General features: G+C 50.2%; 2 protein-coding genes across 2 annotated transcripts; one reads left to right on the forward strand and one right to left on the reverse strand.

Annotated features, from left to right (window-relative positions):
* Positions 1-813: 813 nt before the first annotated feature.
* Positions 814-15,586, reverse strand: LOC119222874 (FHF complex subunit HOOK-interacting protein 1A-like). The gene is made up of 17 exons (XM_062558277.1): positions 15,459-15,586; positions 14,267-14,454; positions 13,160-13,334; positions 12,862-13,083; positions 12,321-12,483; positions 11,568-11,679; positions 9,981-10,082; positions 7,345-7,401; positions 7,165-7,251; positions 6,699-6,866; positions 6,541-6,620; positions 6,176-6,348; positions 5,986-6,097; positions 2,913-4,150; positions 2,470-2,648; positions 2,269-2,389; positions 814-1,980 (listed from the first exon to the last, which is right to left on the reverse strand). Exons 2-17 carry the CDS (start codon positions 14,369-14,371, stop codon positions 1,772-1,774), a joined length of 3,303 nt encoding a protein of 1,100 aa, XP_062414261.1. The 5' UTR covers positions 14,372-14,454; positions 15,459-15,586; the 3' UTR covers positions 814-1,771.
* Positions 15,587-17,275: 1,689 nt separating this feature from the next.
* Positions 17,276-26,476, forward strand: LOC119222883 (SH3 domain-containing protein 19-like). Its single transcript, XM_037479857.2, has 17 exons — positions 17,276-17,354; positions 18,727-18,763; positions 19,458-19,498; positions 19,623-19,686; positions 19,791-19,926; positions 20,004-20,136; positions 20,211-21,314; positions 21,454-21,522; positions 22,118-22,277; positions 22,396-22,681; positions 23,525-23,713; positions 23,928-23,977; positions 24,190-24,413; positions 24,504-24,535; positions 24,614-24,782; positions 25,178-25,266; positions 25,355-26,476. The coding sequence occupies exons 1-17, from the start codon at positions 17,276-17,278 to the stop codon at positions 25,460-25,462; spliced, it is 2,970 nt and encodes a 989-aa protein (XP_037335754.2). The 3' UTR covers positions 25,463-26,476.
* Positions 26,477-26,910: the final 434 nt, after the last annotated feature.

Genomic DNA, 26,910 nt, shown 5'->3' on the forward strand with positions numbered 1-26,910 from the left:
TACTGGTTACAGGTCACTAGTCACTGGTTACTGGTTACAGGTCACTAGTTACTAGTCACTGGTTACTGGTCACTGGTTACAGGTCACTAGTCACTGGTTACTGGTTACAGGTCACTAGTCACTGGTTACTGGTTACAGGTCACTAGTTACTAGTCACTGGTTACTGGTCACTGGTTACTGGTTACTGGTTACAGGTCACTAGTCACTGGTTACTGGTTACAGGTCACTAATTACTGCCAAAGTTCTTTTAAGAGAACTGTTCTGAAATGTTTTTTGGTTTTTCGTCGAAGACGTCGGAATGTTCTTTCCTGATTGGATCAGATCTGCGGTGACTCACCGACAGCCCACACCAGCAGGTACACCTTCATCATCAGCCACATCATCCTCTTCATCACCTCCTGTCCTCTCCTTCGCCACCAAACGTCTGAAGCCCCGTCGCTGCAATCGGAAAACAATCAGGGTACCGACACAGGAAGTGGCTGCTGGCGCCGTGAGGGGAGGCTGACTGATGAGAAGATGTGTGATTGAAGTCAAAGAGCACTGGTTCATGGCATGTTCAGGGTAACAGCACAGCTGATGTTTGAGCTGTTTGATCCACGTTGTTGCATCACGTGAGAACCTTGTCTCCAGCAGCCCAGTGTTCTTCCTCCTTCACAAACAGTGGAGTCACCAGATCTTCACTGGACGGGATCAGCACACGTTAAGGAACCCTCTTAGATTCCTGCAGCGTGAAAATAACAAAAAATAAAACAAGACACACACGCGCATCTGCAAGATATTCTCTGAAAAATCTATTTTATTATTCACATCCTTCTTGGCAATCATTTATTCCAAAAGCAGAGAAGAGAGGAGGCCTCCCCAGCAGGGGGCGGCATCGCCGTGGTAACCCACTGTGTCAACTTCACCCTTTGATCTTTATCTGTTAAGAGTGTATTTCTGCTGTATTTGCGAAACGGTTTGCAGATTTCCCACACGACATGAACGCAGCGCAGTGTGTAATGACATAAAACACACACTTTACACTTATATGGATTCAATGAGAAAAGTGATTGCATATTTATATTTCCTTTGCATCTTGTATGTCAGTTAAAGTTAAAGGCTTTGACGTGTGTGTGTGTTTCTGTGTGTTTGTGTGTGTGTGTTTTATAGCAGATAAAGACACAACAGTAAAACATATACCACAACAGGTTCACATAATCTAAAGTAAAAGTAATAAACTTCATAAATCCGGATCAAAGTGCGGTAAAAAAGAAACAAGTAGTTTAAAACTGGAGTCACCGCGGGAGAGGAAGCAGCTAAAGACGCACAGCAACACACCAAGAGGAGAGCTGGGGAGCTTCTCTAGGACCCCACGGGACACACAAAGGTGCGCCTATGCACACCATGATTTAAATAAATCAAAAAAGACACTTGAGAGATGAACCTTAAACCATAAAAGGTCCTGTTTTCCTCTAAGACCTGTTATCCGAGCTAACGCTAGTAGCCACGTTAGTGTGTTAGTGATAATATCCGCTGTAGACTCTCTGATGATCACTTTTATTCTGATAGTAAGACATGTCAGTGCAAAGATGTCAGAAATCAGTGTAGGGAGTGTTCGACTGTTTTTATCAACAAATAAATACCATTTGTATTTACACGGGGGGGGCATAAACACACTGTACATGTAAATATTTGACTGACACACATTACTCGCTCCTCATGGAGTGACACCACTGGCGTTGCATGTTTCGTGCTTGGCAGTTTGGGGGTGTGGGGGCTGTGGTGGGGGGTGTCAGTCCTCCGCGGGGCACTCGAGTGCGACGCTGTGCTCCTGGGCCACGGCGGCCAGCTCCTTCAGGAACTCGGCGAACAGGACGACGGCGAACACCCGGTTCTTGGCCTGAGGGGCGATGGGGGGGCAAGGCAGCAGGGCGGCGGCGAGAGGAGGCGCGGCCTGCGCGTCCCGGCAGACGTTCCTGTCCCCGCGGGACTCGTGGCACTCTGGGAGGGGGGCACAAACGGGACAGAGACAGCTTCAGACAGAGCTGGAGGAAACTGTGTTTGAGTTGTACGACCTGACTGGCTTCCTCCTCATCGCCCCCTGCTGGTCGGCTGACAGAAAGCAGCTTTTCTGTTACCAAGCAGCCGCCGCAGAGTTAACGTGAACAGGGAAGCAGACTTGCATTCTAACTAAATTCATACTTCTACCACCCTTCCTGGTGGGGGAGGTTCCTCATGCCGTCTTGTGCGTGTGTGTGTGTGTGTGTGTGTGTGTCTGTCCTAACTAACCTCTGAACTTGCTCTCCTGGTCTTTGGCCAACAGGAACCTCCAGGCCTGAGTGACCAGGGCGGGGAAGTCCGGCCGGGTCGCCACGTAGCGCTCGATCTGCTCGCGCACCGACACCAGCACCTGCAGGAGAGACGTCCCCATGAGGCGTGCGTGGCGTGCGTGGCGTGTGTGGCGTGTGTGTGTGTGTGTGCGTGCGTTACCTGGTGCAGCGTGCGCACGTTGGGCTGGTCATGAGGGTCGGTGCTGAGCAGGAAGGATCTCAGAAGAGGTTGCGGGTACGATGCCAGCTGGGCCAAGATGCCGGTCACCAGCAGGTTGACGGCGATGGAGTTCTCCAGAAGGTTCTCCAGGCGGGACAACAGCACGCTGATGAATGGCCCTGGTGCATGATGGGAAACTACAGGTGAAGAGGAGTTTCTGGCTTTTTATTTTTCTCAAGATCTGACTGAATATTCTGTATTTTCTGATTGATTACTTTATGTATTCTTTTTTTAAGTCTGTTTTTGAAGTAAAATGTCTGACAGAATACATTTAGAATCACGTTTAGAATCTTTCAACAGAATTTTAAAGTCTTTATGGAAGAGAAGAGTTTCTGCCTTTCACCTTATTAGGTTAATAAATCCCCTTTTATCCGTACACTGACCTGTGAAGGGAACTCCGGGCCTCCTGCTTCCTTCCCTACAGCTCCTCCTCCTCCTCTCCTCTCCTTCCTCTTCCACTTCCTCCATCTCCTCCTCCTTTCCATCACCCCACGAGGAGCAAAAAAAGGACTCCTCCTCTTCCAGTTTCTGCCTCAGCGCTCTGACTCGCCTCCTGAATGCGCCGATGTCGTTGGTGACGTCGTCGCAGTCTGGCTCCGCCCCCAAAGAAAGCATGAGCTCCTGGTACCGGGACAGGAAGTCGTCGCCGTTGGCGACTCCGTTGCCCGGTGGACTCGGGGCCCTTGTGGGGGTCACCGACCGGTCGCCTGCTTCGGAGAGCCCGTTGTGTTGAGTGTGCGATGGCGCAGAATGTCGGGTTTGATTCACAGAACCTCCAAAGTCTCTCAGGTTCGGCCGAAACGTCTCGTTGTCCTCGCTGTCTTCGTAGTCCTCGTAGTCCTCGTAGTCCTCGTAGTCCTCGTAGTCTTCGCTGATGGTGAGATTCTTGGCGTCGAAGCTGTTGGCGAGGGACAGACGTCCTCGTGGTGCCTCTGTCCTTTTCATCTCCTCTTCTCCATCCTCCTTCCTCCTCCCCGCCTCCTTCGCAAAGTCCTCGCTCCTCCTTCTCTCTTCTCTCCCCCCGTCCTCGCTCCTCCTCCTCGTTGACATGATGCTGTTCACCGTTTCTATGACGGTCTTTCCCGCCGCCGCCGTCGGTGCCCGCTGGCCGTTCGAGAAGCTTCCCCGCGCGCGCCGGTTCGCCGCCATGATGCGCTCCAAAATGGCCGCTTTGGTTTCCCTTTGGGCGAACAGATCGCAGACCAGGACGTCGTCCTGGAACTCGGACTCCTCCACGTAGGAGCCCCGGACCAGCTTGGTGGCGGTGCGACGCATCTCCTGGATGTGTCGGGGCGCCGAGACGCAACCGTCCGACTCCACGGTCACGCCGCTCCCCGCCGCGTCCGCCGACAGGAGGGGGGGGTCGTCGTCTGCGAAAATGTCGTCCCACTCCAGCTCCAGGGCGGAGCCGGCTCGACCTGCCTGGCTGCCTGCGGAGACGCTGTCCAAGGAGGTCGGCGTCGGGGAGAGGGCCGAGTGGGGAGGAGCCACGAGGAGAGAGTAGATGGAGTCGCCGTTGAGCTCGTCCTCCAGGTCGTCCCCGCGGAGGGACGATCCCGACCGGTAGTCTCGCGGCGGAGGGTCGAACCCGTCGTACGCACACGACCACTGACGGGAAGCCCTGCAGGCAAAAGCCAAACTCATCAGAGAAGTGGGACACAATCATCCGATTGGTCCGGGGGGGGGGTGCTAGGGGGTGCGAGGGTGGGAGGGGGGGGGGGCGATGCTCATTCAGAACATGCAGGCATTAGCATGTAGCTTAAATGAGTAATCTTACACTTATAGACGTTTTAGAAGTTCTTTCATTCATCAACCACTGGGTCTAGAAAGAGAAGTCAAGACTGTGTTAAAGCTGCATTCTGTGTAGTGACCAGCAGGGGGCGACTCCTCTGCTCCCATAGACGTCTATGAGGAAATGACTCTACTTCTGTGTAGTGACCAGCAGGGGGCGACTCCTCTGCTCCCATAGACGTCTATGAGGAAATGACTCTACTTCTGTGTAGTGACCAGCAGGGGGCGACTCCTCTGCTCCCATAGACGTCTATGAGGAAATGACTCTACTTCTGTGTAGTGACCAGCAGGGGGCGACTCCTCTGCTCCCATAGACGTCTATGAGGAAATGACTCTACTTCTGTGTAGTGACCAGCAGGGGGCGACTCCTCTGCTCCCATAGACGTCTATGAGGAAATGACTCTACTTCTGTGTAGTGACCAGCAGGGGGCGACTCCTCTGCTCCCATAGACGTCTATGAGGAAATGACTCTACTTCTGTGTAGTGACCAGCAGGGGGCGACTCCTCTGCTCCCATAGACGTCTATGAGGAAATGACTCTACTTCTGTGTAGTGACCAGCAGGGGGCGACTCCTCTGCTCCCATAGACGTCTATGAGGAAATGACTCTACTTCTGTGTAGTGACCAGCAGGGGGCGACTCCTCTGCTCCCATTAACGTCTATGAGGAAATGACTCTACTTCTGTGTAGTGACCAGCAGGGGGCGACTCCTCTGCTCCCATAGACGTCTATGAGGAAATGACTCTACTTTTGTGTAGTGACCAGCAGGGGGCGACTCCTCTGCTCCCATAGCCGTCTATGAGGAAATGACTCTACTTCTGTGTAGTGACCAGCAGGGGGCGACTCCTCTGCTCCCATAGACGTCTATGAGGAAATGACTCTACTTCTGTGTAGTGACCAGCAGGGGGCGACTCCTCTGCTCCCATAGACGTCTATGAGGAAATGACTCTACTTCTGTGTAGTGACCAGCAGGGGGCGACTCCTCTGCTCCCATAGACGTCTATGAGGAAATGACTCTACTTCTGTGTAGTGACCAGCAGGGGGCGACTCCTCTGCTCCCATTAACGTCTATGAGGAAATGACTCTACTTCTGTGTAGTGACCAGCAGGGGGCGACTCCTCTGCTCCCATAGACGTCTATGAGGAAATGACTCTACTTCTGTGTAGTGACCAGCAGGGGGCGACTCCTCTGCTCCCATAGACGTCTATGAGGAAATGACTCTACTTCTGTGTAGTGACCAGCAGGGGGCGACTCCTCTGCTCCCATAGACGTCTATGAGGAAATGACTCTACTTCCCTTGATTTATTCCCCCAGTAAACATTGTAAACATGAGTTTATGGTCTTTCTCGTCTCTTCTTCAACACACCATGATGTTTATTTCGTGAATTATTGTGCGGAGCCATAAAACAGACCATAAAACAGGGGGTACTTGAGGGCGGGGCTACAGCATATTGTATTGGGTTGTACTTGGCTCCGCCCCTCTTGTATCCCCTCTAGATGGGGACGTCCAATGAATAATTTGATGCCTTAAAAGGGCAGCCCACAAACAAATGGGTGTACGAATTGGTTCCGTCACCAAAGGATGCCCAGCAGATGTCACCAAACGGACCAATTAGCCTGCTGTCTGTCCCCTGCTGTCCCAGCGGGCGAGGTGAGGACGCACTCACCTCAGGGCCGTGGAGATGGCTTGACGGGCGTCCCACAGGTAGTGGAGGTAGTTCACGTCCATCAGGAAGTCGGCGCCCCGCCGGTACCCCACGCTGTCCGTCGGCGTCAGGCCTGACCCCGGCAGAGAGGTGCGAGTTAGCGTGAGCATAAGGAAAAGCCTTTTAATGGTGCCGGTTGAAGGTCGGCCACCTGCTCCCCGGGGCCAGTGGATGTGCTCCGAGGGGGAGCCGACGCCGAGGAGGGTCCCGGCACACCAGGGGGGCGAAAGCAGCAGGAAGGAGGCGGCGCTGAAGGAGCAGCAGTCCCTGCGCCTCAGGGCGGAGCGCTGCTTTACGCTCAGGTGGCTGCAGGGGACCAGATACCTGAGGAGGCACAGACACCGCTGAGTCCCAGCATGCAACGCTGAGTCGCATAATTACGTCTTCTGATCGACTGAAACAACGTTTTTTTGAATAATCAGTCTTATTGGACTAAAACAACAAATTCGTCAATAATTGGAAATTCTGCTCAAGAAAACATCTCGTGCATGGAGAACATTCCAGAAAGAGACCGACCTGAAGACCAGCTGCAGCATGACGTCTTCACAGAAGAGACCAATCAGAGTCCTGAACAGAGCAAGAGACACCGTCCCCAGCTGGAGGACATGAAGAGGGTCAAAGGTCAGACCAGAGAGCTATGAAGGGGAGGATGAGGAAGAAGAAGCGTGTGTTACCTGGAAGGGCGTGTTGACCCTGCTGACCAGCGTGTCCAGGATGTGCACGTTGTCGTGCGTGTGCAGCAGGATGAAGGACAGGAAGCTCTGGAGGAGGGCGGGCTCAGAGATGGAGCGCAGAAACAGGTCCAGGTAGGCGGTGGTGGTCATTACCTCCTCCACCGTCAGCTACACACACACACACACACACACACAGACTGTGTTCTATTCAGGATGGAGACAGGTGAGCCGCCAGCGGGGGGGGGAGCAGGTGTTCACTTTTAGGATCCGGCCCACGTAGACCAGAAGGCCGCGTTCCTCATGAGGACCAAATGAGACTCAGCTGTTGTGTCTCAAACACCGTATTGTTCTCTAAACTTAACTTCATCTAAAGAGGACTTCAAAATAAAAGCCTCGAGGCCTCCGTCAGCGCCGCCACTCAAGAGCCAATCAGATTCGGTCCCCAATAGCAACGCGTTTTTCCTACCTTGTGCAGAGCGGGAGCCAGAACCGGCACCAGGAAGCCGTTGTAGATGTACCCGAGCAGCTGAGACCGGATTGAGGGATGAGCCACCTGAGAGAAGGACGGAGGGAGGGATCCCTAATCAGCATGTGGGTGGCTGTTTGTCTGTTTGTTTGTTTGTTTGTTTGTGTGTGTGAACGTTACCTTGGTAACCGCGCTGCAGAAGTCCAGGGAGTGCAGGAAGTGGACGAGAGCCGGAACCTGTGGAGCCAAACAGCAGGTAGGAGTGAGGTCATCGATACCCCCATTCATTCATTCATTCATTCGAAAATGAACATTAATTGTTGTTTCCTGTTTGTATTTGTGAATTATATTCATAGCGAGGAGCTTCTTCTGAACTGTTGTTTTACCGCATTTAGTTTTACTGAGAGCTCGTTACACAGATTTTTATTATTATCCTTTATTTCTTTTGGTGGTTCGTTCTTTTTTCCTGGTGTAAATATTTCTATTGTATTGTTTATTATGAGGGGCCGTTTAGGACTTAACTACTGAGACACTCTCACACACACTACTGAGACACTCTCACACACACTACTGAGACACTCTCACACACACTATTGAGACACTCTCATACACACTACTGAGACACTCTCATACACACTACTGAGACACTCTCATACACACTATTGAGACACTCTCACACACACTACTGAGACACTCTCATACACACTATTGAGACACTCAGACAGCATCTCACTATACAACATGAGAGCATCTCACTATACAATGTGAGAGAATCTCAGTATACAGTGTGAGAGCATCTCAGTATACAGTGTGAGAGAATCTCAGTATACAGTGTGAGAGAATCTCAGTTACACCGGAAGGCATCTCAGTTACACCGGAAGGCGGAAGCAAAGAGCGCTGATTTTGAACAGCGCAATGCGCCAATCATACGCGCCCTTCCTTCATATGCCTTGAAGTCTGCGGTCGCCCGTCCAAGTTTATAAATACTACCATATTTAAGGGACGGAATGTCATTTTAGGACGTTTTCAGGCGAGAAATTAGGTGTTTAAGCAACATTTCTGCGGTCGGTTTGTTAACATTCAGCCATCGTAAAAATATCCATGGAGGACGTCGGAGACGTCAGGCGTAGTTAACGGGACCATCTGATGCCCCCAGCACCGGGCGGTCAGCCTCATCTCACGCCGCAGACAGCAGCCTGTTCTCGGCCAGACATCCGTGAAATGCTCCGCTTCGATCCACTTTTCCGTAGCGGTTATATATACGATAGTATAACTAGGATGAGTGTTCATAACCTCTAATCTGAGACTGGTGTTTGTTTAATGGCTATTTTGCGAGCAGAGTTTAAATTCATAACCTTAATAAACTATACGTAAACTAGACTGTATCCATAGTGTGCGCGCTTATTGTACTGTCTATCATTGTGGAATAAAACTAATCGTGTCTTTATTAAAGGTCTTGTGGGGAGACCGTCATGGAAACCGGCAGCAGGGCATCAGCTTCAAAGCGAAGGATAATAATCGATTAAATAATACATTAAAATCCAAATATTAATTAATGAATATTTCTATTGTAAGATCCACTCGTGTCTCCGCTACGGAAAAGTAGATACAATGTAGGGTGACCATATCCATAACACCATAAAAAAGGACAATATTTCGTGAGGCTCTAAATCAGGGGTGTCAAAGTCGTTTCAGGTTAGCGGGGGTGGCGCGGACGTTACGGCCAGAGAGGGGGGGGGGGGGGCGACAGTTTTCACAGCGCAACTCCAGAAAAAAGGAGGACAAATACGCGTCAGGGCATTGCAAATCAGGACGGTCCAACATCCCCCTAGTAGTAGGTGTCAATTTAAGTAGTCAATTTCACAGAAGTCTGGCCGAGAACAGGCTGCTGTCTGCGGCGTGAGATGAGGCTGATCGCCCGGTGCTGGGGGCATCAGGTGGTCCCGTTAACTACGCCTCACGTCTCCGACATCCTCCATGGAATTTTTTACGATGGCTGAATGTTAACAAACCGACCGCCGAAATGTTGCTTAAACACCTAATTTCTCGCCTGAAAACGTCCTAAAATGACATTCCGTCCCTTGATTATGGTAGTATTTATAAATTTGGACGGGCAAGCTCGGACTTCAAGGCATATGAAGGAAGGGCGCGATGATTGGCGCATTGCGCTGTTCAAAATCAGCGCTCTTTGCTTCCGCCTTCCGGTGTAACTGAGATGCCTTCCGGTGTAACTGAGATTCTCTCACACTGTATACTGAGATGCTCTCACACTGTATACTGAGATGCTCTCACACTGTATACTGAGATTCTCTCACATTGTATAGTGAGATGCTCTCACACTGTATACTGAGATTCTCTCACATTGTATAGTGAGATGCTCTCATGTTGTATAGTGAGATGCTGTCTGAGTGTCTCAATAGTGTGTGTGAGAGTGTCTCAATAGTGTGTGTGAGAGTGTCTCAGTAGTGTGTGTGAGAGTGTCTCAGTAGTGTGTGTGAGAGTGTCTCAGTAGTGTGTGTGAGAGTGTCTCAGTAGTGTGTGTGAGAGTGTCTCAGTAGTGTGTGTGAGAGTGTCTCAGTAGTGTGTGTGAGTGTGTCTCAGTAGTGTGTGTGAGTGTTGAGTGTCTCAGTAGAGTGTGTGAGAGTGTCTCAGTAGTGTGTGTGAGAGTGTTGAGTGTCTCAGTAGTGTGTGTGAGAGTGTCTCAGTAGTTAAGTCCTAAACGGCCCCTCATACATTACCAACAGACTCACTGCTGCACCTCCGTTAATTCATGCGTTCATTCACGGTCGCCGGCTGTGCGTGGTCGTCATGGTTACCTGCTGCCAGTCGGCCGGGGCCAGGCAGTGCCAGTCTTCACTGTAGACCTGCAGCCGGGCCGGAAGAGACGAGTACAGACCGGACAGACCCGTGGCCAGCACCTGAAAGCACACACACACACACATTAACACACACACATTAACACACACAGCCTTTGCAGTGCAGAGAAGTGAGGGAATAGTGAGGAGCGACAGGAAGTGCTTGATTTCTATATTGAAGCAAATAAGCAAATTTCCCAAAATGCTGAACTATTAGCAAAAGAGGGAACAGGAAGGTATGCAAAGAAACAACAACAACAACAACAGCTGCAGCTGCAGTCTTGAGTCTCGCCAACAATCGGGCAACCGTCCAATCACGTGCAGATGTACTAATCCCACTCTGTGTACGAGCCAATCGGAGATTATTTAATCTCTGCAGGAAGATTGAGGTCAGAGTGTGGTTACACGGGTTTAGAGCCAACACACACACACACACACACACACACACACGCACACACGCACACACACACACACACACACACACACACACACACACACACAGACACAGTAAAAGCAGAACCTAACAGTTATGGAAGAATGAGGAACAAAAGTAAACCAAAAGTGCTTTTAGTTTTCATTAAGGATTTATTTGTCTTTAATATTTTTTTGTTTCTTTTCCCGCCTTTTAAAGTTTGTTCCTTTTTAGCCGTGTTAGCAACGATTCTCTGGGGAAGGCCATGTTTATACAGTCATTCTAAAGCCGCTGTGCTAATTAGCACATGATAGCGTGCTAATATGCTACGCTACTAATTGTTGGCATTTAGCTCAAAACTGTTGACTTTTGATCCCGTTTTAATCCTGAATATTTTCCTTTAAAGAGATGTTATTCCTATTTTGCATTATATTTATCTTTAAAAAGTTATTGTTTCATATTCATGTGTACAAATAAAGGTAGATATAAAATAATATACATAATATAAATGAGAATTGTATACATTATTACTACATGAACAAATGTTATATATTTTTCATATATATGTTACTGATTATTGTGTCATTCATAATATATTTTTGGAGCTGTTTTTTCTTTGCTTTCTCCACTTGCTTTATTTCGTAATATCTTTACTTCCTCTAAAAACCTCCCAGCTCCTTCCTCTCCTCCTCCTCCTCCTCCTCCTCCTCCTCCTCTCTAGTGTGGGCAGGGTTTCTCTCCTCATCTCTCAGTCTGAGCTCATTAGTTTATTGCATAATCGCAGTAATGAGATTACAATGCAGAGGGGAGATGAATGAATAAAGGAAAGGATTCATCGTCAAAACATTCACAAACGCCACTTAATATTCATAAAGAGAATTCTGATCTAAATGTGTCAAGAGAAGAATTCATCTGCTCCCATTGGTGACTACGGGTTAGTTCAGCACGCAACGCAATAAGGCCCCCGTTACCCTGAGGTCCCCTTCACTACGAGGCCCCCGTCACCCTGAGGCCCCCATGACCCTGAGGTCCCCTTCACCCTGAGGCCCCCATGACCCTGAGGTCCCCTTCACTACGAGGCCCCCGTCACCCTGAGGCCCCCATGACCCTGAGGTCCCCTGCAGCGCTCCACTCACGGGGCAGAAGTAGGTGTTCTGGGTGATGTGCAGCGCCACTCGAGGGTCGGAGGCCGACAGAGACATGATGAGCAGCAGAGCGTCTCTGGCCTGCTGGCCGACCGGACCCTGCCTGAGGGGGAGGAGCCTCATGAACATACACATATATATACATATATACATATATAAAACATATATTTGTATCTATGGCCAACATGTGATTATTCTCTAAACGTGTGTATGTGTGTGTGTGTGCGTGCGTACCTGTGTGTGTGTGTGTGTGTGTGCGTGCGTACCTGTGTGTGTGTGTGTGTGTGCGTGCGTGTGTGTGTGTGCGTGCGTGCGTACCTGTGTGTGTGTGTGTGTGTGCGTACCGGTGTGTGTGTGTGTTTGTGTGTGTGTGTGTGCGTGCGTACCGGTGTGTGTATGTGTGTGCGTGCGTACCGGTGTGTGTGTGTGCGTACTGGTGTGTGTGTGTGCGTGCGTGCGTACCTGTGTGTGTGTGTGTGTGTGCGTACCGGTGTGTGTGTGTGTGTGTGTGCGTGCGTACCGGTGTGTGTGTGTGTGTGTGCGTACTGGTGTGTGTGTGTGTGTGTGTGTGCGTACTGGTGTGTGTGTGTGTGTGCGTGCGTACCGGTGTGTGTGTGTGTGTGTGTGTGCGTGCGTACCGGTGTGTGTGTGTGCGTACTGGTGTGTGTGTGTGTGTGTGTGTGCGTACTGGTGTGTGTGTGTGTGTGCGTGCGTACCGGTGTGTGTGTGTGTGTGCGTGCGTACCGGTGTGTGTACGGTATGAGCAGGGAGAAGAGCAGGAAGTTGGCGGCCCCCTGGTCCTCACTGGTGTGGAAGAAGAGTTCCAGCACCGAGGGATCTTTGACCAGAGCGACACACAGCTGGTTCAACAGGAGGACAAGCTCCGCCTCCACCACGCCGCCGCTGTCTGGAGAGGGGGGGGCGGGGAGGGGGGGGTGCAGGTAACTGCTCAAGCATCTTAGCAGCATGAGAAAGCATTTCACAACTAGCATCTTATAACAGATTAGAGGTCCACTGACATTAAAGTGATTCGTAACTTTGAGGGGAGAAGAAGGTATGTGTAAAGGTGTGAAGATGTGATGGTGTGAAGGTGTAAAGGTGTGAAGGTGTAAAGGTGTAAAGGTGTAAAGATGTTTAAGCCTGGACTGAGCCGACGACAACAGGTATCACCACACAAGGTTCCCATTTAGATGAATGGGTTACCAGGCTAGCTGTTTCCACCTGTTTCCAGTCTTTGTGCTAAGCTAACGCTAAGGGGCCAGTTGTGAGAGTGGCACCAACCCACCGGTGGCAGCTCCGGCGCAGGAGGCCAGCAGCATCATGAGCGGGCGCAGCACCGGCTTGTGGTGCAGCAGAGGCTGCCTGGCCTGGGACAGAAGCATCTGGTACATCCTGAGCTGCTCCAGCTTCATGTCCTCCGTGAACTGTCTCCGCAGGCTCCACAGGAACAGCCTCTCCATCACGCCCTCCACCACCACGAACTCCAGGATGGGCCCCATGGCGCCTCCTGTAACGGACACGGTCATGAGACACCGGGACGACGCGGCGACCCCCTCCTCCGCCCCCTTTCGGCCCCGTCTCACCTTGGCCCGCCTCCTCCTCCATCAGCAGGAAGAGCATGTGCTCCACGTAGTTCTGGACGGCGCTGGCCTCGTCGGCCGGGACGGGGCCCGGGCGGAGCGCTGCGGGGCCCGAGAGGAAGCTCAGCGCGCCGGTGACGCCGCGGGCCGGCTCGTGTCTCTCCAGGATCTTCACCACCTGCAGAGAGGAGCGGACATTAAGGGAGTCCTACTCCCCACCGCGGTTTGAGGAGTCCGTCATGAGGGAGGAGGGGGTGGGTGTGTGCATCAGCGGTGAGGATGGAACCTTCCTCGCATTGACAGAAGATGACCGCGGCCTCTTCTGCTGTGATGCTTCAAAGGAAGCAGCGTGGCCCAGTGGGGAACCTTTGTCTGCCTTGAAGGACTTTCAGAAGATTCAGTTCAGGTTGAGGTTTAAAGATGCTGTGCCTATAACGGCCACTTGGTGTGAGGGTCCTCGGCCACGTTGAAGAGAATGACCTTCCAGGTTCACTCCAACTAATGTGAAGACAACTTTCCACGGCTTGCTTTCTGATCGCCCTCTTGCATCACTGCTGGTCCCAGAAGAAGACACGTGGACCGAAAACCAAGACGGCGACGTGCTTGGACCAAGATGTCGGCCTTTAACAAAACAAACGGCAGTTCCCCCCAAAAAACGACCAAAAACCCAAGTGTTCATCAACTGAAATGAACCTCATTGATGTCACTGTGAATTATTTACTGTGCATCATTCATTCATTCAACAGCGCCAAATGAACTCATCGCTGTAAGAAACGTCCGATACGATAGAGAACAGATCTCTGTGGGAGCGATGAATACAGGGATGAACACATGAATGAACAGAGAGCGACACAGAAGAATGTAATTCACTGTCTGGACTTGTGTTAACCTTTGACCTGCCTCACACACACACACACACACTCCATGTGTGTGTGTGTGTGTGTGTGTTTTCCTGGCGGCCGTGGAGAGGCTTGTCTCTAAATGGATCCTGTGTTCTGGGTCAGTAACACACACACAGACGCACACACTGTGCCTGCCAGCCCTTATGGGGACACCGGGACGTCCCGATGCTGATTGATTGGCAAGCTGATTGATTGGCGAGCTGATTACCTGCAACCAGTGGTTCTTGAACACGATCATGCAGGTCTCCGGGTCCACGCCTCTCAGCGAGAGAGACCTCCTCCGGTTGCCCCCAACAACCGCCGAGGCCATCATTTTGACGGGCTGTCAGGTGGTCATGTTTCAGATCAGCGTGATGGATGGTTGCTGGGCCATGGGGGGGCCGAGGGGCTTCTGGCCTGCAGGAGGTGCAGAGAGTTATGTTCTGGTTCTCCCCGTAATTACCGTGGTAATACCGTGGTACCTCGAAATATGCATGTTCTCATACTTGAGTCTGCAGACATCGAACATCAAAAACAAATCCAGGCCTATCTGTCTCTGTGTGTGTGTCGGTGGGTCTGTCGCAGGAAGCGAGGGTCGTCATCGGCAACAAGCAAACAGGAAACGCATCCCGAGTCCCGCCCTGAGTGTTTCCCCGGGACATTCCACAAATTCCTACAGAGCTCTCCAAGAAACCTAAAGAGCCCAAATATAAAGAGCCCTACAATAACGACCACCACTATATGGAGCTCCACTACAAAGAGCGTTAGTGTGGACAAGCAAACAGTAAACAACAACACAGTAAACAGTGTACCGCTGAGGGACCTCTTCCTGAAGAAGAGACGTTTGAGATGTTGAGTGAAAGGTTGTCTGGCACACACAGACCTCCCAAATCCACCCAACATCACCATCTGTGCCTCTAATCTGTGTGTGTGTGTGTGTGTGTCACATACCATCACACACACACACACACACCAGGGATTAAACACACACACTGACCTGTTTTTTCAGATTTCGCAGGCTTCTCTGGGATTGAGGTTTGAATTAATTTTGGTGACTCACCTGTTGTGTCAGAGGGCACCGGATTGAACCAGTGATCAATATCTATTCAACCTATCATTATATTTGTCATAGATTTGGTATATTTAATTATATTTATTTAATTCTCTTATCCGTCTCTAAAAATAGACATTTGTATTTTTTATATACTAAAATAGTTGAATCAAATTCTCTCAATAGTTATTAAAGTGCTGATTGATCAGTTAAATGTTTCCTGTCTATTTTGTCTGATGTGTGACGTCATTCTACCTGCTTGTTTGCGTGTTTCTGTCGTTCTGCAGTGTTTAGCGTGTACTTTGCTCTGTAAGTTGTGTGAAGGTGTGACGCGTGATCTACACACTGGTAAGTAAGAGTCTCCTCTCACCTGAGCTCCTCGCGGACGAAGCAGAGCGGCACTTTTTGGGGAGCTTTTATTCCGTGGACGTGGAGTCGGTGGCGGGTCCCCGGGTCGCGTGCGCCGCTTGTGACCGCAGCAGCGTCCCTGTGGCGCTAAGCCGCTCGGCCGTCAATCACTCCGCTGCCGGGCAACCGCCCGGCCCCGCCCACACAGGCAGGAAGCCACGCCCCCCGGAGTGAGCGAGGGTTTGTCACTCACTTTGTTTTACGGTCATTTATTCAAACTGGAGTCAATTAAAAGTATTATATTATCAGAATATAAAAACATCCATTAAACGTTGAGAGTAGGTCAAAATAATAAAAGTTCGTTTTGATAGGGAAAATGTGAAATGCAGGGTTTTTAAAACAATTCAAATTGACAGAGTTAAATGTTTTAAATTGTTTAATAGCATTTGAACAATTTGTCCTAAAATATATGTTAATAGTCCTCAGTATAAAGATGAGCCCCCGTACATTTTGTCCCCACAACCCTTTGAATAAAACACACACACACACACACACACACACACACACACACACACACACACACACACACACACACACACACACACACACACGCACACGCACGGTTCACTCCGTTAATGACAGTGGAAACGCGTGGAGACGGTTAATCTGGATGCATCCAGCATCATCCGTTGAAATAGAATTGCTATAATGTCCTCAGAGACTATAAAAGTACGACAAAATATTTAATAAAAATGTTTTAACCTTTTTAACAATGATATTGCAGGAAGCAGCGGATTGAGAAGCTTTCTCCCCGAGTGAGCGAGCTTCTGGATCTATACATCTACATATCACCATCCCTATACATCTATATATCCACATGTAGATAGATATATTATTAAAGTTTAAGATAACAATGAAGCATCAAACGCTGCAGTGCGTCAGAATACAGCAGTGACGCCCCCCAGTGGGGACCAGCAGTACAACGTTACACTACATCACATGTCATTTAGCTGAGGCTTTTATCCAACCTAACCCTAACCCTTTTATCCTTACAATAAGTGCATTTCAACCATAAGGAAACAAACTCAGAAGAACAAGAAACAACAAAGTGCACGTTTCATCAAACAAGCCGATTTACAACTTTTTATAGATAAATTATAAGTACAGTGTAGATCTTATAGTTTGTTAGTGTTTTTAATCGAGGTATAGTCAACGTGTTATTAATGAGATCATTGGTTGGTATAATAATGTTTAATGTTATAATGAACATGGGCTCAAAATATGCGGGTTTATTGGGCTTCAATGGGGGGGGGGGGGGGTATTCATTGCTACAATCACAATCGTGCTATAATATAAACAGCCCACATCTGGCCGACACGGAGAAAGAGAAGTTTATTCCAGGAAGTTGCAGAAGTGTTTAAGTTTGTCCTCCGTGTTTTTCTTCTTGTTTTCCCAGTCGGTGACGTCACGCAGCCCGGCGCAGCGAGGGGGGGGTCAAACGGGGAAGTGCGGAGAGAAACTTCGCTCCTCGCTCCAACTCACGGGAGGCTTCCACCGGTCACAACGCCGCCTCGCAGCGACCCGGGGCGTCGTGTCTTCGGCCCGCGAAGTTCCGCCCGGTGTCCGGTGAACCCGCCCCCGGGTCCGGCGCGTGTTACCGGGCCGGACGGGACGAGGAGTCCGTGTCTGCTGTGACCCGGGCTCCATTTTCCTCCGCACCGGCCCGCGGGAGGAAGGAGGAAGGACGGGTAAGGAAAGAGGGAGGCGAGACGGGAGAAAGGACAGCGGGTCAAGAAGGGAGGACGGATGAGAAGAAGGGAGGACCGAGGAGAAGGAGACATGGCCGAGGCCCGGCCCGAGCAGGAGGACACGGCGAGGAGGGAGCAAGTGGTCCGGCGGCCGCCGAGCAGCGCCGCAGGTAACCGCCATGTTTATCCAGCTGCCCGGTGTAACGTTGCCCCGGTAACACCCCCCCCCCCCCCCCCGTCAGCTGACCACCACCACCCCCCATATTTGACATTTTATGGATAAATGAAGAAGAGACGCCGAGGACATTCAAGTTGTTAAGCAGAAGGTTCCGCGTGAGACAGCAGGTGCAGCCTGCCATTAGCTCGCGATCAGGGTCAAAGGTCGCCCCCGCAGGCTTCCATTCGCTCGCTCACACACACACACACACAGCCCCGATGAGCTTCATGGGAATTATGGCTATAAATTATGTTTAATTAAGTAAATAAATAAGTTAGAGCCAAAGTGAAGACGGCAGCCATAACTTTATAGAAGTTATTTGCCAGTGTGTGTATATATATATTGATTCTTGTTGTCGCTGTATACATATCAGCTAATGCTAATGCTAATGGTGAGGAGAGAGCCTCCTTGTGTTATGGAACTCCAGCGTGGGATCCGCCCACTCTGCTCTCTGATTGGTGCGTTCTCCTGGCATCAGTTTGGATTCAGAAGAAGGAGCCGACGTGGAACGTGAATCCTTCAAATGACCCGAACCCACAGAGTGCTTTGACAGCAGATCTCAGGTCTGTCGTTCCCCCAGGTGCTTGGCGATGATGTCATCATACCTGTCATGGGTGTGGCCTCTTCCTCTTGTCTCTTGTCCATCCGCTGCAGAAAGTGTTTAGTGGGGTTTTTTAAGCTTGTTGTTGGGTCTGGTAAGAAGTTATTAGCCCCTGCTCATATTATGCCCCCCCCCACACGCACACACACACAATACGAGCGCTGAGGAAACGTTTGCCTCCGTGTGCATTTGCAGGTCAGAAGGCAGCTCCAACAAAAACATCTGGAAGCGTTAAAGCTCCTGATGACTGCAGCAGAATCCCTCTGCAGCCAATCACAGCCACACTTCCTGGGGGCTCCCAGCCAATCGGAGCGCGGGGGGGGGGGCAGAGGTGGAGGAGGAGGACGACAGAGAAGACAGAAAGGAACAAATTAGAGTGTTTTGGATGGCGTCTTGAGCAGAGGACTCTATAAAGGTTGGAAGTTCTGTCTCCGTGGACACCCCGGGGCGGGGGGGCGTCCTTTAGGGGTGAGGAGAAGCTGAGGAAAGGAGGTAGGAGACGATCCCTTAACTCTGGAGGTTCACGTGAGGACAGTGATGGCGATCCTAAAGCAGAGGAGACCCCTCCCTCCTACGAACAGTGCACCTCCTCCTGTGGTCAGCTGACTCACAGACGCAGCAGACCTGCAATTCGTCACTTATTTGTGTCAAAGACAAAGACTCTGTCGTCTACAGTTATAGCGCAAACAAGTGGTCATGTGATCATCCCTCCTCTTCCTCACAGGACGTCCCGACAGAAGGAAGCCGGAGCATCGTCACAGGTAAGAGACTCGCCTCAAGTGTTACCAGGTGGCTTGTGTTTCCTTGTGGGGGGAGGGGGTCTGAAAGGTCCTCAAACTACTCCTAAAAGTAGAAAAGTAGATTTTTTTTTTTTTACTGGTTAAAAGGTGACTGGATCTACTTTTCTCCTATTGAGGCCTCCTCAAAAGAGTCTCTCTCTCTGTTGGCCTGTTGGCATGGAAACCAGCCAGAGAGGTCACAGGGTTCACTGTATGTGTGTGTGTGTGTGTGTGTGTGAGGGAGAGAGTTTGTATGATTCATTATTAGAGACACACACACACACACAGACTGACGTGGTTCAGGAGAGAAGAAAAAGCACAACACGGAAAAAACGGCATCAGCAGAGAGGGGCGGGTTCACACAGCAGAAAACCCCCAAATCTGCCTCAAAAAGAGCAGCCGCATGGTGACACGCAAAGAGGAGGAGAGACGGTAGTGCGTGTGTTGGTGGTTAGAAGCTCTGTGGCAGAACGAGAGACAGAAGAAGAAGAAGAAAACGGGCCGAGACACAATTGAATTGAATTGTCATCTGTTGGCCCCCTGTTTCTGCCTAGCAACAACGCACAAGTACCCAGTACACACGTTTGACCGCTTCACCCAGCGGTTCACGGTTTATATGAAATACTTAGTATTCGACCACATGCTCTGATGTCTCATGTCCTCTCTCTCCCTGTAGCCAGGGTCCTCTCTCGTCCATCAGAGCAGCCATCAAGAGAAGTGAGTCCTCCTCCTGCTTCTTCTTTGTTGGTGCCTAATGTCTGAGAGTTTACACAAAGTAGCTTGAAATGCTCTTGAAATTTCCTACAAGGAAATGTTGTTTAACTGCTTCCTCTGTGCTCAGCCTCCACCAGTTCCACGTCCTCCTCCGAGGCCTCCAGGGACAGGGACAGGGAGCGAGACAGGAGGTGAGCCGGGACAGAAGTCTTCAATGAGATCCGTCAAAAAAAAACCCGCTAACGTTAGCATGACGTAGCATTCAACCGCGGACTTCCTGTCCTCCTGTTGCTAGGCGCCCGGAGATCACCATCCTGTCGGCAGAGCCGCTGTCCTCCGCCTCCTGGTTCCCCGGAGCGTCGGCAGGATTCCCGCCTCCGCCTCCACCCGCGGCTCAGATCTGGGGGCCCACCATCCCTCCGTCAGTGCAGGTCAGTGCAGGCAACCCGATGACATCACTCCAACAAATGAACTCAAGTCACTTAGCCAATTTCATTTCTCCCCCCAGCCTCCTCCGTCCTATGAGGAGGTGATCAGGGAGAAGACTCAGGAGCAGGTTCTCCTTCCTCCTCCGTCCTCCTCCTCCTCCCTGATAACGATCTCCACCCAGACGGACACGGGATCAGCCCCCCGCCCCGAAGGTGAGAAGGAGGCTCCATTGTTTACTTTCATTTACTGTAAATATTCACACGTTAATTTGAGTGTTTGTGTGCAGCGAGAGGGCCGGAGAGACCGCCGCGGCCGCCTCTGTGCCGCCCCCCCCGACCGTCCCTCGTTGATGACATCACCCTCGCAGCCAGCCGATCGTCACCTGACCTCCTCGCCGGACCCTGCCCGACCTCAACCTCCGGCGCTCAGACCGACCAACGGGATCACTCCTTTGCCGCCGCCGCCGTGCCAACTCCTCCCACCGCGCCGACCCCCCCCGCCGCTTCCTCTCCCGACCCGTCGGAGCGTCCCAGGCCACGCCCACGTACCAGGCTCGGCGCCCGGCCAATCGACAGCGACGTGAGGGTTCAGACTTTGGTGAAGCTGCGTGAGGACGGCGCGGCGACGCTAGCCGCCCGCGCGGGAGCTACCGCTGACCAGGAGGCGGGTCAAGGGAAGTACCTGCAGGAGCTGCTCCAGGCCTTCAGCACAGACGACTGGGGCTTCCCTGATCGCCGTAGCGACAGCAGTGGGGACAGCCAATCAGAGAGCGAGGAGGAGGAGGAGGAGGAGGAGGAGGAGGAGGAGGAGGAGGAGGACATGGCGACTCTGAGGGCCAGGATACTAGCCTTCGAGCAGCAGCAGGGGGCCGACGGGAGCGGCGGAGAAGGTGACTTTGTCGTCGCAAAGAGACCCGAACCTCGGCCACGCCCCCGTCTCCAGGGGCAACCGGCCAAATCTGTCCCGCCCACTGTCGCGCCGAAACCTAAAAGCCTGTCACAGACACCCAAGCCGTCCAGCAAAGTATTCTGGGAGGACGGCGGTTTGCTGGAGTCGAGTCTCACCGAGGCTCAGACTGAACCAGCGCCCCCCATGAACGCTGCTCCGGCTTTGGAGCCCCCCCTCTGCAGCAACGCCGAAAAGCCCTCCGTCCCGCCAAAGCCCACGGACCCCCCCGCCCCCGTTCCGGCTCCTAGACCCCCACCGCCCAAATCCGCCCCCTCCCTCGGTGAACCGGCCAACCCCAAACCTCCGCCCAGACCCCCGGTGGCCCCCAGGGCTCCGCCTCAGGATAAGAGCGCCGCGGCCCCCCCGACTCTGCCCGCCAGACCCTCGGTGGAGGCCGAGACCGGAGACCAGGCGGAGACACGGGACGCCGACAAGCAAACTGGTGAGTGGATTCCTGCCTCACCTCTGACCCCTGACCTCTGACCTCTGACCTCGGCAGTCACAATACGTCGTATTGCACTTGCTTGGAGACTAATAACAACAACAACAACAAGTACATGAATTCATGTTTTCTGTTTCAGTGAAAGTAGGAAGTCGTCCAGGAGTCCCGACCAAACCAGCAGCTCTGGTGTCACCTCGCAGGGCCAGCGGTAAGTGTGTGTGTGTGTGTGTGTGTGTGTGTGTGTGTGTGTGTGTGTGTGTGTGTGTGTGTGTGTGTGTGTGTGTGTGTGTGTGTGTGTGTGTGTGTGTGTGTGTGTGTGTGTGTGTGTGTGTGTGTGTGTGTGTGAGAGCTGGATGTTGCTTCAGTACAATGCATCATTTCAGAGCTTAGAGCCACCAAACTTGCTCATTATGTTGCAGTAAAACGTGGAGAGATGCAACATGGCGTGTGTGTGTGTGTGTGTGAGAGGCACGGGGGAGGGGGGCAGGGGGGCGTGGGGGGTTCTAGCTTTCAATCCAAAGCTTGTGAATGGAAAATGCAGCAATTGTGGGAGAAGAAAAAAGCCTCCTCTGTTTGTGCTGTGATTTTTTATGAGTGTGTAACGTCACTTGCTGTGTGCGTGTGTGTGTGTGTGTGTGTCTGCGCGTGCGTGTACTGTTATTGGGCAGTTTAGCTGAAAATTCCCACCATGCAACTCTCTCCAGGCTGCAAACATTTTAAAAGTAAATGTTTGCCACGTTGAGTCATTGCTGATTTCTTCCTGCTGTCCTGCACTAGAAAACGTTCCACTTCTCCCCCTTCAGCTCCAAATCTGGCCCCAAAACCTGCAGCTGGCGCCGCGGCGCCGCGACCCTCAGGGCCGACCGCGGGCCTCCAGCCTCCGGCTCCGGCTCTGAGAAAGGGCCCCAGACCAGGAAGTACCACCGCAAGCCCCAACCCCTCGGACCCCCCCCTGCCTCCACGGTAACGGAGAAATTTTGGATGTTTATTAAGAGACTTTACGAGAATTTACTCATTTCATCAGGACCCACAAGACTTTTCTTTGTTTTATTTTGAAAAGCAGCTTCTCTTCCTCCCCCAGGCCTTCCAGCGCAAAGCACCTCCCCCTTCGTCCTCCACCAATCAAATCCACTCCTGGTCGACCTCCGCCTCCAACCATCAGCTCGGCGTACTCGGCCAACCAGACGGCTCCTCCTGCGGACAAAACAGGCCCCGCCCCCTCGGCGGGCCAGTGTTCGCCATCAGCCACCACCACGTCCTGTTCCCCTGTATCAGCCAATCAGATGCAGCCTCAACCAGCGTCAAAGAAAGGGCCCCCACTGCCCCCCCGCCCAAAATCTGGACACCCCCTTTATGACCGCTACGTGGTATGAACGCACACACACACACACACACACCAGAGATGCTCACGAGTCCCAAAGCTCGAGTCCGAGTCGAGTCTGAAGTCACGCGTGTGTGCGTCTCGAGTCGCACTCGAGTCCGAGTCTCAAACTCGAGTCCCCATCTCTTATCAACGTCCCTTTTACCGTAAAAAAAACATACCAACAACGTTTTACTCCTCCTTTACTCTTTACTTAATGTTTTTTTGTGGTTTTTCCCATAAAATGAAAATACGAAGCGTAGCCGCTAAACCGGAAGTACGTAGATTTTCACAGTAAGAATCGACGCAACCTTCTAATGACAGCGGTTACCAGGGTAACAAGAGGAGAAAAGTTCATTAACGGATATAAATAAATACGCCTGGTCGGACAGGATGTGTTAGCAGCAGTAGGTGACAACACTCGCTGCTCTTGTCCACGTATTGTTTTGCTTCAGTGAGCAGAGCAGAAACAGTTTAAGGAGATCGCAGAGTAAACGCATACGTCCCGACGTCAGCGAACCCCCCCCCCCCCCCCCCCGTCAGCGCCACCCAGCAGCGGCTGCTGTCTTTCTCGTGTGTGGCCGCGCGCGCAGCCAGCAATAGATGTCGATGTACGTGTTACGTAGGCAGGTAACGGAGGGAGCGGTATAGCGAGCTCATCAGATTTTTCCTAAAATGAAACATTGTTCACGAGTCCCAAAGCTCGAGTCCAAGTCGAGTCGGAAGTCACGCGTGTGTGCGACTCGAGTCGCACTCGAGTCCGAGTCTCAAACTCGAGTCCCCATCTCTGACACACACACACACACACTCTGATGGTGTCATATCCTTATCTTATTTTCTTATTTCTCAGAAACAGGAAGTGCTGATAGTCCTGGACGACCCGCCCCCCTCAGAGCACTCAACGGGGGACGGGGGGAGTCAAACAGTTGTTCACCCACAGCAGTGTCTCCTGGACGTGGACACCCAACCAGGGGCGCCTCTCGACCAAGACGGCCAATCAAAACCCTCCTTGGAGGGCCTCGGCCTATCAGAGTCCCAGGTAACTGAACAGGGGCGTCGGCCAAAGCTGAGGGGCACTCAAGTTCTGCTGTGAATTAGAGCTTTGCGTTAAACTGAAGCTGAGTTAACGACACATTATTAAACAGAATTAAATCAAAATAAATGAGCAGTACTTTAAAGATTTAAATGTTTCCTGCCGATAACGACTTAAATAAATAAAAACGTGAGAAAAGTCGTTTTGTTTTGTCCTTCAGTCGATTCTACCCATTGAGCCCAAAGAAAAGCCAGACCCCCCCCCTGTCAGGTGAGACACACAACACATCCACTAAACAACAACCACACAACGCATCCACTACACAACAACCGCACAACGCATCCACTACACAACAACCACACAACACATCCACTACACAAGAGGTCAGAAATAATGACACTTATACGTGTGTGTGTGTGTGTGTGTGTGTGTGTGTGTGTGTGTGTGTGTGTGTGTGTGTGTGTGTGTGTGTGTGTGTGTAGCGGCCCTCGCTGCGTGGCCCTCTTTGACTACGAGGGCGAGGAGGACGACGAGCTCACCTTCTCTCAGGGCGACGTCATCGGCCTCCTGCAGCTGGTGGGGGCGGAGTGGGGGCGGGGCCAAATCCACGGGCGGGTCGGCGCGTTCCCGCTGAACTTCGTGGAGGTGGTGGAGCCGCTTGGCGGGAAACCCACGGCAACGCCGAGCGCCGTCACAGGAAGTACCGGTGAGTGGAGCTTTCGTCCCGGAGGCTCCGCTTACGTTTGAAAACGTCTCCACTGAAGCTCTTTGAACGTTTGTTTGCTTCATCCAACAGAACCAGAGGCCCCACCGGACCCCCCCTCAGAGGTGTGTGTGTGTGCGTGTGTTCATTTGTCGCACAGACGAGTGTGTACTTATTGTAGTCACATGTTGTTCTCTGCGAAGGAGTGGGCCGAGGCTCTGTTCGACTTCCCGGCTCAGACCGCCGACGACCTCTCCTTCCACAAGGGGGCGCTCATCCAGGTGTTGGAGCACCTGGACCCCCAGTGGAGGAGAGGGAGGCTGGAGGGGAGGGAGGGCATCTACCCCGCCGCCTTCACACAGCGCTGTCAGGGTAAGGCGTGCGCACACACACACACACACACACAGACACATTGTTGTAAGTACTTCAGTTTTTTTATATAATTTGATCAAATAAACTCCGCCCCTCTGGTGGTCCGAGATGAATAAAACTAACGCCACTATTTTACTGAATGTTTTTATTCAAACATGTGGATGAATTATGATGATTATTAGTTAGATTATTAGATTCATTCATTCCTTCATTTAATTTGGTATTATTGCTTTTTATATGAAGACATTATTGATATGATTTACAGGTTTGTTTAAATGATTTTATAGGACTATTATTGAACATATTTCACCCCTTTTTAATGTTCTGGTAAGTGCGCAGTGATGTGTGTGTGTGTGTGTTGGTTTGTTTGCTGAAACGCAACTTCCCGATTCTAGCTCAGCCAATCACAGGCCAGCAGATGGCGGTTAGAGGAGTGGCCAAGTTTGACTTCACAGCTGAGAGCGAGGATGAGCTCACTTTGAAGGTGCGTCTGTGTGTGAAGGTGTGTGTGTGTGTGTGTCTGCATGCGTGCGCACACACTGACAGACGCCGTCTCTTTCCACTTCCTGCAGGTTGGTGACATCATCACGCAGGTGGAGTTTGTGGATGAGCAGTGGATTCTGGGAGTTGTGGACCAGAGGCGTGGGATTGTTCCTAAAAACTACATTTCCCTTCTCTGATGAGACAACAGTCAAACTTCTTCTTCTTCTGTTTTCTTGTGGTCACTGACCTTCCAAAAACTCCCGGAATATTTGCATTATTTTCAATAGTTTGCTCAATAGATGGAGGAACTGGAGCTGTGACGGGTCGTCCGTCCTGGATTTGACTGTTTTCATCTTTCATCTCTCTTAGAGTAGTTAAACACGTGCTTAATAATTTCCATAATGCTTTAAAACTAAAATTACATATTATAAAGCCGTATTTTAAAGGTAAAATACCCAAATACTTTAATAATGCACTATAATTCGTATTGTAACAGTTACACACACGCTTTATACAGTGTAAAGACATATATTTTGTGTCTTTTTCAGATTGACAATAGTTAAAAAGAATAAACACTTCAATTAACCACTAATCACATTATAATACATTTTAAAAAATGGTTAAATGTATTACATTTATAAGAGTTAATTTACATTATGATCCTCACCTAAGAATAAAATGTTGCATACGTGACTTTCAGAATAATTTTTAAAAGCTTTATAATGTGTTACGATTTCTGTCATAAAGCATTATTATTATTATTATTACATATTAAGTGCTCATTAATATTACTATGCAATTGTTTAATTCACTCTACAGCAGCAACAGTCAATGAGGAATAATTACAACTATAATAACATACAAATGTCCATAAATCCACTTTTCACTTATTGCACCTGACCATCGGATGTGTAGCCTTTATTAACATTTTGGGGAGAAGATCTTGTTTGTGAGGAATGAAATGTTTAAACCTTTAATCTTTTTAGACTAAGCCTCAAAGACTCTTTTTCTAAATCTGTGTAACTTGACACTAGAGGAGGGATCAAAGGAGGACGAGCTACGTATTAATGAGACGCTCAAATCAAATGTTTAACATCCATTTCCTGTTTGATTCCATTAAGAGCGACTCGTTAGGAACGTCGCCTTCGTATTGCAAGTTTTAACCAAACATTGAAACTTTTTAACAAATAAAACTGATATTTCAATTATTATCAATGTTTTTTTTCTTCCTTTCCGTGGAAATGGTTTATGTTTTGTAAAGAAATTTGAAAATATGTCTGGTTCGGAAAAATAATTAAACAATAACTTAAATGTCAAAAAGCCTAAAAATTTTAGAACCAAAGTCCAAAAAATATAATTTGTTATGTATATAAATGTTTTCAATAAAGGTAAAACATTAGGTGGAAACATGTTTTTAAAAAGAAAATTATGTTGTTTCTAAAATGTCAAAAATATTAGGTCAAAAAATATTTTTAAGGTGGAAAAATATCATGGGAATTTTTTATTTTTATTTTAAAAAGTTTTAAAATCAGTCATAAAAAAAAACATTAGGTAGAAAAATATCATGTAGAAAAAAAGTCAAATATTAGGTGACAAGGTTTGTCTAAAAATGTCATTGTCAAAAAATGTTTTGGAAAAAGGTGGA

Source organism: Pungitius pungitius, chromosome 1 (genome assembly GCF_949316345.1).
Source record: "Pungitius pungitius chromosome 1, fPunPun2.1, whole genome shotgun sequence".
NCBI lineage: Eukaryota > Metazoa > Chordata > Actinopteri > Perciformes > Gasterosteidae > Pungitius > Pungitius pungitius.

Excerpts from the sequence above, each read along its gene's own strand:
- LOC119222874 (XM_062558277.1), bottom strand. The coding sequence starts at position 14,371 with ATGATGGCCTCGGCGGTTGTTGGGGGCAACCGGAGGAGGTCTCTCTCG. Across the intron at positions 6,098-6,175 it reads CCACTGGCCCCGGGGAGCAG|GCCTGACGCCGACGGACAGC; the intron begins GTGGCCGACCTT and ends TGCCGGGGTCAG. Across the intron at positions 1,981-2,268 it reads CCAGGAGAGCAAGTTCAGAG|AGTGCCACGAGTCCCGCGGG; the intron begins GTTAGTTAGGAC and ends CCCCCCTCCCAG.
- LOC119222883 (XM_037479857.2), top strand. The coding sequence starts at position 17,276 with ATGGCCGAGGCCCGGCCCGAGCAGGAGGACACGGCGAGGAGGGAGCAA. Across the intron at positions 20,137-20,210 it reads ATCAGCCCCCCGCCCCGAAG|CGAGAGGGCCGGAGAGACCG; the intron begins GTGAGAAGGAGG and ends GTTTGTGTGCAG. Across the intron at positions 21,523-22,117 it reads GTCACCTCGCAGGGCCAGCG|CTCCAAATCTGGCCCCAAAA; the intron begins GTAAGTGTGTGT and ends CTCCCCCTTCAG.